General features: G+C 48.2%; 1 protein-coding gene across 2 annotated transcripts in view; it reads left to right on the top strand.

Annotated features, from left to right (window-relative positions):
- pde4dip (phosphodiesterase 4D interacting protein) overlaps positions 1-14,375 on the top strand; it is an 89,751-nt gene that overhangs the window by 47,567 nt on the left and 27,809 nt on the right. For both annotated transcript variants that reach the window (XM_065009242.1, XM_065009241.1), the window contains exons 21-22: positions 923-1,048; positions 1,640-1,930. In XM_065009242.1, the coding sequence (XP_064865314.1) occupies positions 923-1,048; positions 1,640-1,930 (417 nt within the window). The remainder of the gene's footprint in view (positions 1-922; positions 1,049-1,639; positions 1,931-14,375) is intronic.

Below are 14,375 nucleotides of genomic sequence, written 5' to 3'. Positions count from 1 at the left end.
ACACAGATCATACATGTAACATTAGCTAGCGATGCAGCAAGCTAACATTTGCTAGCTAGCTAGCAGGGTAGCCTAGTGGTTAGAGTTTTGGACTAGTAACCGGAAGGTTGCAAGTTAAAATCCCCGAGCTGACAAGGTACAAATCTGTCATTCTGCCCCTGAACGGGCAGGTAACCCACTGTTCCTAGGCCGTCATTGAAAATAAGAATTTGTCTTGCCTAGTTAAATAAAGGTAAAATAAATAAAAACATTACGCTTTAACTTGCAATGAAAACTAATTTCTGACAAAATTAGAAACTTATATAAACTTGTTTTTCAACCACTCCACAAATGTCTTGTTTACAAACTATAGTTTTGGCAAGTCGGTTAGGACATCTACTTTGTGCACGACACAAGTAATTTTTTCCAACAATTGTTTACAGACAGATTATTTCACTTATAATTCACTGTATCACAATTCCAGTGGGTCAGAAGTTTACATACACTAAGTTGACTGTGCCTTTAAACAGCTTGGAAAATTCCAGAAAATGATGTCATGGCTTTAGAAGCTTCTGATAGGCTAATTGACATCATTTGAGTCAATAGGAGGTGTACCTGTGGATGTATTTCAAAGCCGACTTTCAAACTCAGTGCCCCTTTGCTTGACATCATGAGAAAATGAAAAGAAATCAGCCATGTCCTCAGAAAAACAATTGTAGACCTCCACATGTCTGGTTCATCCTTGGGAGCAATTTCCAAACGCCTGAATGTACCACATTCATCTGTATACACGGCAGACCAATCCAAACTGTTCTCCTGGCATGTCGAGCCCTCCACACACACTCAGATACACAGATGACTGCACATCCATATTTGTAATGTATGATTAACAGTTCACACCTCATCTGTAATTTTTTCATTCCTCATCTCTCTTTTATTTCAGATTCTCACTGTAACAGTGTCCCCATGTCACGCCACCCCTCCATCCCTCCTTCCACCAGTTCATCTCATGGACACCAGTCCTCCATCAGCTGTCCCAGCCTGCAGCGATCAGCGGACACACAGACAGGTAGGCAGACAGACAGGGAGAGGGAGGAGGAGTGGAAGTGACTGCCTTATTCAACACATCGTTGCTAAAGTCAGTTTCACTGTATCCACATACAGTACTTGTCATATCATGTCCAGACATTGAAGTGTTTTCTTCCCTCATACCATCATTCCCTCTTCTCACACCTCTTTCTGTACCCCTGTCCTCTCTTCTTCTCTGCCCTCTCTTCTTCTCTCTGTCCTCTCTTCTTCTCTCTGTCCTCTCTTCTTCTCTCTGTCCTCTCTTCTTCTCTCTGTCCTCTCTTCTTATCGCTGTCCTCTCTGCTTCTCTCTGTTCTCTCTTCTTATCTCTGTCCTCTCTTCTTATCTCTGTCCGCTCTTCTTCTCTTTGTCCTCTCTTCTTCTCTTTGTCCTCTCTTATCTCTGTCCTCTCTTCTTCTCTGTCCTCTCTTCTTATCTCTGTTCTCTCTTCTTCTCTGTCCTCTCTTCTTATCTCTGTTCTCTCTTCTTCTCTGCTTCTCTCTGTCCTCTCTTCTTCTCTCTGTCCTCTCTGCTTCTCTCTGTCCTCTCCTTTCTCTCTGTCCTCATATGTATTTATCCTCTGTACCTCCAGGCCTCTACAGTGGACCAGTGTCCAGTTCTCTCCCCACCCCTCCTCAGCCCCAGCCCCAGTCTCAGTCTCAGTCCCAGTCCCAGTCCCAGTCCCAGTCCCATCCTCAGCCCCAGTCCCAGTCCCAGCCCCGCTACCACTCCGACCTCTCTTCTCAGAGAGCCCCCCTCTCCTTCAACCCCCAGACTGCAACCCTGCGACCCCGTTACCATGGAAGCAGGCCCGGGGCCTTCTCCCTGGCAGAGGTTCACCAGGAGCTGCAGATGTTACAGAGACAGCTGGGAGAAACTGAGCGTGCGTCACTCTGCACCTGTGTGTTTGTAGCATGGAGTGGCTAACTTTGTCTCTCTTTAAACACATCATGTAATTAGATGAGGTTATACACTCTAAAATGGACCATGTTTTAGTAATAGTGTAATTTGGCATGGGGATACTAGAAGTAGTAATGGCAAGATGAACACAGGATTTAAGGTCCAGATACATGGATTGACTCACATACGTTTGCATTGATTACCTGTGACATTTACATTTACATTTAAGTCATTTAGCAGACGCTCTTATCCAGAGCGACTTACAAATTGGTGCTTTCACCTTATGACATCCAGTGGAACAGCCACTTTACAATAGTGCATCTAGGTCTTTTAAGGGGGGAGGGGAGAAGGATTACTTTATCCTATCCTAGGTATTCCTTAAAGAGGTGGGGTTTCAGGTGTCTCCGGAAGGTGGTGATTGACTCCGCTGTCCTGGCGTCGTGAGGGAGTTTGTTCCACCATTGGGGGGCCAGAGCAGCGAACAGTTTTGACTGGGCTGAGCGGGAACTGTACTTCCTCAGTGGTAGGGAGGCGAGCAGGCCAGAGGTGGATGAACGCAGTGCCCTTGTTTGGGTGTAGGGCCTGATCAGAGCCTGGAGGTAGTGAGGTGCCGTTCCCCTCACAGCTCCGTGGCAAGCACCATGGTCTTGTAGCGGATGCGAGCTTCAACTGGAAGCCAGTGGAGAGAGCGGAGGAGCGGGGTGACGTGAGAGAACTTGGGAAGGTTGAACACCAGACGGGCTGCGGCGTTCTGGATGAGTTGTAGGGGTTTAATGGCACAGGCAGGGAGCCCAGCCAACAACGAGTTGCAGTAATCCAGACGGGAGATGACAAGTGCCTGGATTAGGACCTGCGCCGCTTCCTGTGTGAGGCAGGGTCGTACTCTGCGGATGTTGTAGAGCATGAACCTACAGGAACGGGCCACCGCCTTGATGTTATTTGAGAACGACAGGGTGTTGTCCAGGATCACGCCAAGGTTCTTAGCGCTCTGGGACGAGGACACAATGGAGTTGTCAACCGTGATGGCGAGATCATGGAACGGGCAGTCCTTCCCGGGAGGAAGAGCAGCTCCGTCTTGCCGAGGTTCAGCTTGAGGTGATGATCCGTCATCCACACTGATATGTCTGCCAGACATGCAGAGATGCGATTCGCCACCTGGTCGTCAGAAGGGGGAAAGGAGAAGATTAATTGTGTGTCGTCTGCATAGCAATGATAGGAGAGACCATGTGAGGTTATGACAGAGCCAAGTGACTTGGTGTATAGCGAGAATAGGAGAGGGCCTAGAACAGAGCCCTGGGGGACACCAGTGGTGAGAGCACGTGGTGAGGAGACGGATTCTCGCCACGCCACCTGGTAGGAGCGACCTGTCAGGTAGGACGCAATCCAAGCGTGGGCCGCGCCGGAGATGCCCAACTCGGAGAGGGTGGAGAGGAGGATCTGATGGTTCACAGTATCGAAGGCAGCCGATAGGTCTAGAAGGATGAGAGCAGAGGAGAGAGAGTTAGCTTTAGCAGTGCGGAGCGCCTCCGTGATACAGAGAAGAGCAGTCTCAGTTGAATGACTAGTCTTGAAACCTGACTGATTTGGATCAAGAAGGTCATTCTGAGAGAGATAGCGGGAGAGCTGGCCAAGGACGGCACGTTCAAGAGTTTTGGAGAGAAAAGAAAGAAGGGATACTGGTCTGTAGTTGTTGACATCGGAGGGATCGAGTGTAGGTTTTTTCAGAAGGGGTGCAACTCTCGCTCTCTTGAAGACGGGAGGGACGTAGCCAGCGGTCAGGGATGAGTTGATGAGCGAGGTGAGGTAAGGGAGAAGGTCACCGGAGATGGTCTGGAGAAGAGAGGAGGGGATAGGGTCAAGCGGGCAGGTTGTTGGGCGGCCGGCCGTCACAAGACGCGAGATGTCACCGGAGATGGTCTGGAGAAGAGAGGAGGGGATAGGGTCAAGCGGGCAGGTTGTTGGGCGGCCGGCCGTCACAAGACGCGAGATGTCATCTGGAGAGAGAGGGGAGAAAGAGGTCAGAGCACAGGGTAGGGCAGTGTGAGCAGAACCAGCGGTGTCGTTTGACTTAGCAAACGAGGATCGGATGTCGTCGACCTTCTTTTCAAAATGGTTGAGTACACTAAGTACTCAACCATTTTGGTTGTGAGTACACTAAGTGAGTACACTAAGTGAGTTTCATATTCAAAGCTTTGTCTCCTGGCAGTAATGTCCTCTTTAAGACTAGCATGCTATCCCACCACCCATCAGGGTCTTGCTCTGATCTCTGTCTCCTGGCAGTAATGTCAGGGGGACTGCACGTGTAATGTCCCGTTGAGATCCAGACTAGCGTGAATAAATGTGTGAGTGTGCGTGCTAACTTGTGCGTGCTAACCGACCACTCATCAGGCTCTTCATCTGAATGGGGTAGGACGTGTGACAGTGTTGTCTCTAGGCTCTCTAGATAGAGAGAGAGACACGAGAGATGAGGGACGAGCGAGAGAGATGGAAGGGAGGGAAGAGAGAGAGAGAGAGAGAGAGATGGAGAGGGAGAGAAGAGAGAGAGAGAGATGGAGGAGAGGGAAGAGAGAGAGATGGAGATGAGGGAGAGAAGAGAGAGAGAGATGGAGATGGAGATGAGGGAGAGAAGAGAGAGAGAGAGATGGAGATGGAGGAGAGGGAGGGAAGAGAGAGAGAGATGGAGATGGAGGAGAGGGAGGGAAGAGAGAGAGAGATGGAGATGGAGGAGAGGGAGAGAAGAGAGAGAGAGATGGAGGAGAGGGAGGGAAGAGAGAGAGAGAGATGGAGGAGAGGGAAGAGAGAGAGAGATGGAGATGAGGGAGAGAAGAGAGAGAGAGATGGAGATGGAGATGAGGGAGAGAAGAGAGAGAGAGATGGAGGAGAGGGAGAGAAGAGAGAGAGATAGAGAGAGAGAGATGGAGATGGAGGAGAGGGAGAGAAGAGAGAGAGAGATGGAGGAGAGGGAGGGAAGAGAGAGAGAGAGATGGAGGAGAGGGTGGGAAGAGAGAGAGAGATGGAGGAGAGGGTGCCAAGGGTAATTGAGCAGGAGTTGATTTGCTGTAGTCTATCCCATGGCTTTGGGCTAACTGATTCTATGCTCTCCTAATTGTCACACATCTTGCTGCTGTGATGGCACACTGTGGTATTTCACCCAGTAGATATGGGAGTTTATCAACATTGGATTTGTTTCCAAAATCTTTGTGTATCTGTGTAATCTGAGGGACATATGTGTCTCTAATATGGTCATACATCTGGCAGGAAGTTGGGAAGTGCAGTTCAGTTTCCACCTCACTTTGTGGGCAGTGAGCACATAGCCTGTCTCCTCTTGAGAGCCAGGTCTGCCTTCGGCGGCTTTTATCAATAGCAAGGCTATGCTCACTGAGTCTGTACGTAGTCAAAGCTTTCCTTAAGTTTGGGTCAGTCACAGTGGTCAGGTATTCTGCCACTGTGTACTCTCTCTTTAGGGACAAATAGCATTCTAGTTTGCTCTGTTTTTTTGCAAATTCTTTCCAGTGTGTCAAGTAATTATCTTTTTGTTTTCTCATGATTTGGTTGGGTCTAATTGTGTTGCTGTCCTGGGGCTCTGTGGGGTCTGTTTGTGTTTGTGAACAGAGTGATGGCTTTGTGATGGCTTTGTTAGGGAAGGTTTGGGAATTACGTCCTTTTAGGTGGTTGTAGAATTTAACGTCTCTTTTCTGGATTTTGATAATTAGCGGGTATCGGCATATGTTGTACACAGAGGATCATTTGCAGAATTATGCATGCAGAGTCTCAATTTGGTGTTTGTCCCATTTTGTGAAATAATGGTTGGTGAGCGGACCCCAGACCTCACAACTATAAAGGGCAATGGGTTCTACGTATTTTTAGCCAGATCCTAATTGGTATGTTGAATTTTATGTTCCTTTTGATGGCATAGAAGGCCCTTCTTGCCTTGTCTCTCAGATTGTTCACAGCTTTGTGGAAGTTACCTGTGGCCCTGATGTTTAGGCCAATGTATGTATAGTGTGCTCAACTGGACCTTTTTTGGAACACCATTAATTTTTGTCTTACTGAGATTTACTGTCAGGGCCCAGGTCTGACAGAATCTGTGCAGAAGATCTAGGTGCTGCTGTCGGCCCTCCTTGGTTGGGGACAGAAGCACCAGATCATCAGCAAACAGTAGACATTTAACTTCAGATTCTAGTAGGTTGAGGCCGGATGCTGCAGACTTCCAGTGTCCTCGCCAATTAGTTGATATGTATGTTGAAGAGGGTGGGGCTCAAGCTGCATCCCTGTATCACCCCACGGCCCTGTGGAAAGAAATGTGTGTTTTTTAAAAACAATTTTAACTGCACACTTGTTGTTTGTGTACATGGATTTTATAATGTCTTGTGTTTTTCCCCCAACACTACTTTCCATCAATTTGTATAGCAGGCCCTCATGCCAATTTGAGTCGAAAGCTTTTTTGAAATCAACAAAGCATGACAAGACTTTGCCTTGGTTTTGGTTTGTTTGTTTGTCAATTAGGGTGTGCAGGGTGAGTATGTGGTCTGTCGTACAGTAATATGGTAAAAATCCTATTTGACATTTGCTCAGTACATTGTTTTTGCTGAGGAAATGTACGAGCATGCTGTTAATCATAATGCAGAGGATTTTCCTAAGGTTGATGTTGACACATCCCATGGTAGTTATTGGGTTCAAATGTGTCTCCACTTTTGTGGATTGGGGTGATCAGTCCTTGGTTCCAAATATTGGGCAACATGCCAGAGCTGAGGATGATGTTAAAGAGATTAAGTTTAGCCAATTGGAATTTGTGGTCTGTATATTTTATCATTACATTTAGGATACCATCAACCACACAGGCCTTTTTTGGTTGGTGGGTTTGTATTTTGTCCTGTAGTTCATGCAATGTAATTGGATAATCCAGTGGGTTCTGGTAGTCTTTAAAAATTGATTCTAGGATTTGTAATTGATCATGTATATGTTTTTGCTGTTTGTTCTTTGTTATAGGGCCAAAAAGATTGGAGAAGTGGTTTATCCATACATCTCTATTTTGGATAGATAATTCTTCATGTTGGTTTCTACATTTCTTTCTTAGGTTTTTGCATTCTTCATCAAACCATGTGTCATTGTTGTTCATTTTCTAAGGTTGGCTGCTTGACATTTTTACATTTGGTAGGGAAGCTGAAAGGTCAAATATAGTGTTTAGGTTTCCTACTGCCAAGTATACACCTTCACTATTACAGTGAACCTTTTGTCCAGGGAATTGTCTAGAAGAGATTGAATTTGTTGTTGCCTAATTGTTTTTTTGGTAGATTTCCACACTACTTTCCTTCCATCTATAGCATTTCTTAATAATATTCAGTTCCTTTGGCTTTGATGATTGAGCATAGCTCTGTTCAAGTGGAGTGTGATTTTGCTGTGATCTGATAGGGGTGTCAGTGGGCTGACTGTGAACGCTCTAAGAGACTCTGGGTTGAGGTCAGTAATAAAGTAGTCTACAGAACTACTGCCAAGAGATGAACTATAGGTGTACCTACCAAAGGAGTCCCCTCGAAGCCTACCATTGACGATGTACATACCCAGTGTCCGACAGAGCTGCAGGTGTTGTGACCCATTTTTGTTGGTTATGTTGTCATATTTGTGTCTAGGAGGGCACATGGGAGAGGGAATGCTGTCACCTTCAGGTAGGTCATTGTCCCCATGTGTGCTGAGCGTGTCAGGTTTTTGTCCAGGTCTGGCATTTAGGTCGCCACAGACTAGTGCATGTCCCTGTGCATGGAAATTGTTGATCTCCCCCTCTAGGATAGAACAGCTGTCATCGTTAAGGTATGGGGATTCTATTGGGGGGATATAGGTAGCACACATGAGGACATTTTTCTCTGTTGAGATCATTTCCTTATTAATTTCTAGCCAGATGTAAAATGTTCCTGCTCTATACCCTCCTGCGTCTCTTCCCTGTTTCACACCTGGTAGTTTAGTTTGGTGGATGGGACTACCAGCTCTCTGTAACCTACATCTCCTTTATACCAAGGTTTCTTGTAGGATGACAATGAGAGCATACAGGTCACAGTGGTGGGTAGTATATGGGGCTTTGGTGACAAAACGGATGGCACTGTGATAGACTGCATCCAATTTACTGAGTAGAGTGTTGGAGGCTATTTTTTTAACTGTGATGTGTGCCTCTCCCTCTTCCTTCACTGCTGTTAGCTGTGATGTGTGCCTCTCCCTCTTCCTTCACTGCTGTTAGCTGTGATGTGTGCCTCTCCCTCCTCCTTCACTGCTGTTAGCTGTGATGTGTTCCTCTCCCTCTTCCTTCACTGCTGTTAGCTGTGATGTGTTCCTCTCCCTCTTCCTTCACTGCCGTTAGATGTGATGTGTTCCTCTCCCTCCTCCTTCACTGCTGTTAGCTGTGATGTGTTCCTCTCTCTTCTCCCTCACTGCTGTTAGCTGTTCCATGTGTTCTTCTCCCTCCTCCTTCACTGCTGTTAGCTGTTCCATGTGTCCCTCTCCCTCCTCCTTCACTGCTGTTAGCTGTGATGTGTTCCTCTCTCTTCTCCCTCACTGCTGTTAGCTGTGATGTGTCCCTCTCCCTCCTCCTTCACTGCTGTTAGCTGTTCCATGTGTTCCTCTCCCTCCTCCCTCACTGCTGTTAGCTGTGATGTGTTCTTCTCCCTCCTCCTTCACTGCTGTTAGCTGTGATGTGTTCCTCTCCCTCCTCCTTCACTGCTGTTAGCTGTGATGTGTTCCTCTCTCTTCTCCCTCACTGCTGTTAGCTGTGATGTGTTCTTCTCCCTCCTCCTTCACTGCTGTTAGCTGTGATGTGTTCCTCTCTCTCCTCCTTCACTGCTGTTAGCTGTGATGTGTTCCTCTCCCTCTTCCTTCACTGCTGTTAGCTGTGATGTGTGCCTCTCCCTCTTCCTTCACTGCTGTTAGCTGTGATGTGTTCCTCTCCCTCTTCCTTCACTGCTGTTAGCTGTGATGTGTTCCTCTCCCTCCTCCTTCACTGCTGTTAGCTGTGATGTGTGCCTCTCCCTCTTCCTTCACTGCTGTTAGCTGTGATGTGTGCCTCTCCCTCTTCCTTCACTGCTGTTAGCTGTGATGTGTTCCTCTCCCTCCTCCTTCACTGCTGTTAGCTGTGATGTGTTCTTCTCCCTCCTCCTTCACTGCTGTTAGCTGTGATGTGTTCTTCTCCCTCCTCCTTCACTGCTGTTAGCTGTGATGTGTTCTTCTCCCTCCTCCTTCACTGCTGTTAGATGTGATGTGTTCCTCTCCCTCCTCCTTCACTGCTGTTAGCTGTTATGTGTTCCTCTCTCTTCTCCCTCACTGCTGTTAGCTGTTCCATGTGTTCTTCTCCCTCCTCCTTCACTGCTGTTAGCTGTTCCATGTGTCCCTCTCCCTCCTCCTTCACTGCTGTTAGCTGTACCATGTGTTCCTCTCTCTCCTCCTTCACTGCTGTTAGCTGTGATGTGTTCCTCTCCCTCTTCCTTCACTGCTGTTAGCTGTGATGTGTGCCTCTCCCTCTTCCTTCACTGCTGTTAGCTGTGATGTGTGCCTCTCCCTCTTCCTTCACTGCTGTTAGCTGTACCATGTGTTCCTCTCTCTCCTCCTTCACTGCTGTTAGCTGTGATGTGTTCCTCTCCCTCCTCCTTCACTGCTGTTAGCTGTGATGTGTTCCTCTCCCTCCTCCTTCACTGCTGTTAGCTGTGATGTGTTCCTCTCCCTCCTCCTTCACTGCTGTTAGCTGTGATGTGTTCCTCTCCCTCCTCCTTCACTGCTGTTAGCTGTGATGTGTTCCTCTCCCTCCTCCTTCACTGCTGTTAGCTGTGATGTGTTCCTCTCTCTCCTCCTTCACTGCTGTTAGCTGTGATGTGTTCCTCTCTCTTCTCCCTCACTGCTGTTAGCTGTGATGTGTTCCTCTCCCTCCTCCTTCACTGCTGTTAGCTGTGATGTGTTCCTCTCCCTCCTCCTTCACTGCTGTTAGCTGTGATGTGTTCCTCTCCCTCCTCCTTCACTGCTGTTAGCTGTGATGTGTTCCTCTCCCTCCTCCTTCACTGCTGTTAGCTGTGATGTGTGCCTCTCCCTCCTCCTTCACTGCTGTTAGCTGTGATGTGTTCCTCTCTCTTCTCCCTCACTGCTGTTAGCTGTGATGTGTTCTTCTCCCTCCTCCTTCACTGCTGTTAGCTGTGATGTGTTCCTCTCCCTCCTCCTTCACTGCTGTTAGCTGTACCATGTGTTCCTCTCTCTCCTCCTTCACTGCTGTTAGCTGTGATGTGTTCCTCTCCCTCTTCCTTCACTGCTGTTAGCTGTGATGTGTTCCTCTCCCTCCTCCTTCACTGCTGTTAGCTGTGATGTGTTCCTCTCCCTCCTCCTTCACTGCTGTTAGCTGTGATGTGTTCCTCTCCCTCCTCCTTCACTGCTGTTAGCTGTGATGTGTTCCTCTCTCTCCTCCTTCACTGCTGTTAGCTGTGATGTGTTCCTCTCTCTTCTCCCTCACTGCTGTTAGCTGTGATGTGTTCCTCTCCATCCTCCCTCACTGCTGTTAGCTGTGATGTGTTCCTCTCCCTCCTCCTTCACTGCTGTTAGCTGTGATGTGTTCCTCTCCCTCCTCCTTCACTGCTGTTAGCTGTGATGTGTTCCTCTCCCTCCTCCTTCACTGCTGTTAGCTGTGATGTGTTCCTCTCCCTCCTCCTTCACTGCTGTTAGCTGTGATGTGTTCCTCTCTCTTCTCCCTCACTGCTGTTAGCTGTGATGTGTTCTTCTCCCTCCTCCTTCACTGCTGTTAGCTGTGATGTGTTCCTCTCCCTCCTCCTTCACTGCTGTTAGCTGTGATGTGTTCCTCTCCATCCTCCTTCACTGCTGTTAGCTGTGATGTGTTCCTCTCCCTCCTCCTTCACTGCTGTTAGCTGTGATGTGTTCCTCTCCCTCCTCCTTCACTGCTGTTAGCTGTGATGTGTTCCTCTTCATCCTCCTTCACTGCTGTTAGCTGTGATGTGTTCCTCTCCCTCCTCCTTCACTGCTGTTAGCTGTGATGTGTTCCTCTCCCTCCTCCTTCACTGCTGTTAGCTGTGATGTGTTCCTCTCCCTCCTCCTTCACTGCTGTTAGCTGTGATGTGTTCCTCTCCCTCCTCCTTCACTGCTGTTAGCTGTGATGTGTTCCTCTCTCTTCTCCCTCACTGCTGTTAGCTGTGATGTGTTCTTCTCCCTCCTCCTTCACTGCTGTTAGCTGTGATGTTTTCTTCTCCCTCCTCCTTCACTGCTGTTAGCTGTACCATGTGTTCCTCTCTCTCCTCCTTCACTGCTGTTAGCTGTGATGTGTTCCTCTCCCTCTTCCTTCACTGCTGTTAGCTGTGATGTGTGCCTCTCCCTCTTCCTTCACTGCTGTTAGCTGTGATGTGTGCCTCTCCCTCTTCCTTCACTGCTGTTAGCTGTACCATGTGTTCCTCTCTCTCCTCCTTCACTGCTGTTAGCTGTACCATGTGTTCCTCTCTCTCCTCCTTCACTGCTGTTAGCTGTACCATGTGTTCCTCTCTCTCCTCCTTCACTGCTGTTAGCTGTGATGTGTGCCTCTCCCTCTTCCTTCACTGCTGTTAGCTGTGATGTGTTCCTCTCCCTCTTCCTTCACTGCTGTTAGCTGTGATGTGTTCCTCTCCCTCCTCCTTCACTGCTGTTAGCTGTGATGTGTTCTTCTCCCTCCTCCTTCACTGCTGTTAGCTGTGATGTGATCCTCTCCCTCCTCCTTCACTGCTGTTAGCTGTGATGTGTTCCTTTCCCTCCTCCTTCACTGCTGTTAGCTGTGATGTGTTCCTCTCCCTCCTCCTTCACTGCTGTTAGCTGTGATGTGTTCCTTTCCCTCCTCCTTCACTGCTGTTAGCTGTGATGTGTTCTTCTCCCTCCTCCTTCACTGCTGTTAGCTGTGATGTGTTCTTCTCCCTCCTCCTTCACTGCTGTTAGCTGTGATGTGTTCTTCTCCCTCCTCCTTCACTGCTGTTAGCTGTGATGTGTTCTTCTCCCTCCTCCTTCACTGCTGTTTTATTTTTTTTATTTTTTATTTCACCTTTATTTGACCAGGTAGGCTAGTTGAGAACAAGTTCTCATTTGCAACTGCGACCTGGCCAAGATAAAGCATAGCAGTGTGAACAGACAACACAGAGTTACACATGGAGTAAACAATTAACAAGTCAATAACACAGTAGAAAAAAAAAATGGGCAGTCTATATACAATGTGTGCAAAAGGCATGAGGAGGTAGGCGAATAATACAATTTTGCAGATTAACACTAGGGTGATAAATGATCAGATGGTCATGTACAGGTAGAGATATTGGTGTGCAAAAGAGCAGAAAAGTAAATAAATTTTTTTAAAAACAGTATAAAAACAGTATGGGGATGAGGTAGGTGAAAATGGGTGGGCTATTTACCAATAGACTATGTACAGCTGCAGCGATCGGTTAGCTGCTCGGATAGCTGATGTTTGAAGTTGGTGAGGGAGATAAAAGTCTCCAACTTCAGCGATTTTTGCAGTTCGTTCCAGTCACAGGCAGCAGAGTACTGGAACGAAAGGCGGCGTAAATGAGGTGTTGGCTTTAGGGATGATCAGTGAGATACACCTGCTGGAGCGTGTGCTACGGATGGGTGTTGCCATCGTGACCAGTGAACTGAGATAAGGCGGAGCTTTACCTAGCATGGACTTGTAGATGACCTAGACCCAGTGGGTCTGGCGACGAATATGTAGCGAGGGCCAGCCGACTAGAGCATACAAGTCGCAGTGGTGGGTGGTATAAGGTGCTTTGGTGACAAAACGGATGGCACTATGATAGACTGCATCCAGTTTGCTGAATAGAGTGTTGGAAGCCATTTTGTAGATGACATCGCCGAAATCGAGGATCGGTAGGATAGTCAGTTTTACTAGGGTAAGCTTGGCGGCGTGAGTGAAGGAGGCTTTGTTGCGGAATAGAAAGCCGACTCTTGATTTGACTCTGTTAGCTGTGATGTGTTTCTCTCTCCTCCTTCACTACTGTTAGCTGTGATGTGTTCCTGCACCATTACTGTTCCAGACGTGTACACGTTGACAGAGGTTGTTTCAATTTCCTCAATGTCTAGTTTCCACCCTGGGCCAATACCTTCTCTCTTGACATAGGGGTAGTGTGCTCTTATAGCACTGTGCCATGCCAGGGGATGGTCTGTGTTAATATAGCACTGTGCCATGCCAGGGGATGGTCTGTGTTAATATAGCACCATGCCAGGGGATGGTCTGTGTTAATATAGCACCATGCCAGGGGATGGTCTGTGTTAATATAGCACCATGCCAGGGGATGGTCTGGTTAATATAGCTCCATGCCAGGGGATGGTCTGGTTAATATAGCACCATGCCAGGGGATGGTCTGGTTAATATAGCTCCATGCCAGGAGATGGTCTGGTTAATATAGCACCATGCCAGGGGATGGTCTGGTTAATATAGCACCATGCCAGGAGATGGTCTGGTTAATATAGCACCATGCCAGGGGATGGTCTGGTTAATATAGCACCATGCCAGGGGATGGTCTGGTTAATATAGCACCATGCCAGGAGATGGTCTGGTTAATATAGCACCATGCCAGGAGATGGTCTGGTTAATATAGCACCATGCCAGGAGATGGTCTGGTTAATATAGCACCATGCCAGGGGATGGTCTGGTTAATATAGCTCCATGCCAGGAGATGGTATGTGTGGGAAATGAAGTTGCTTACGTTCCCCTCTTTGTAGCAGTCAGCAAATACAGTCTATGGATTGTCTTTCAGGAGCTGTTTTTGTACTTATTCCGTACAGTGATATTTTGGGGTACCGTGCAGTCCATGTTTGTCTATGTCCATGGGGCACCGTGCAGTCCATTTTTGTCTATGTCCATGGGGTACCGTGCAGTCCATGGGGCACCGTGCAGTCCATTTTGTCTATGTCCATGGGGTACCGTGCAGTCCATGGGGTACCGTGCAGTCCATGGGGCACCGTCCATGTTTGTCTATGTCCATGTGGTACCGTGCAGTCCATGTTTGTCTATGTCCATGGGGTACCGTGCAGTCCATGGGGCACCGTGCAGTCCAGTTTTGTCTATGTCCATGGGGTACCGTGCAGTCCATGGGGTACCGTGCAGTCCATGGGGCACCGTGCAGTCCATGTTTGTCTATGTCCATGGGGTACCGTGCAGTCCATGTTTGTCTATGTCCATGGGGTACCGTGCAGTCCATGGGGTACCGTGCAGTCCATGGGGCACCGTGCAGTCCATGGGGTACCGTGCAGTCCATGGGGCACCGTGCAGTCCATGTTTGTCTATGTCCATGGGGTACCGTGCAGTCCATGGGGTACCGTGCAGTCCATGGGGCACCGTACAGTCCATGTTTGTCTATGTCCATGGGGTACCGTGCAGTCCATGGGGCACCGTGCAGTCCATGTTTGTCTATGTCCATGGGGTACCG

The sequence above is a fragment of the Oncorhynchus nerka genome, linkage group LG24, assembly GCF_034236695.1.
Source record: "Oncorhynchus nerka isolate Pitt River linkage group LG24, Oner_Uvic_2.0, whole genome shotgun sequence".
Classification (NCBI taxonomy): Eukaryota; Metazoa; Chordata; class Actinopteri; order Salmoniformes; family Salmonidae; genus Oncorhynchus; species Oncorhynchus nerka.
This window is presented reverse-complemented; position numbering and strand designations above follow the sequence as displayed.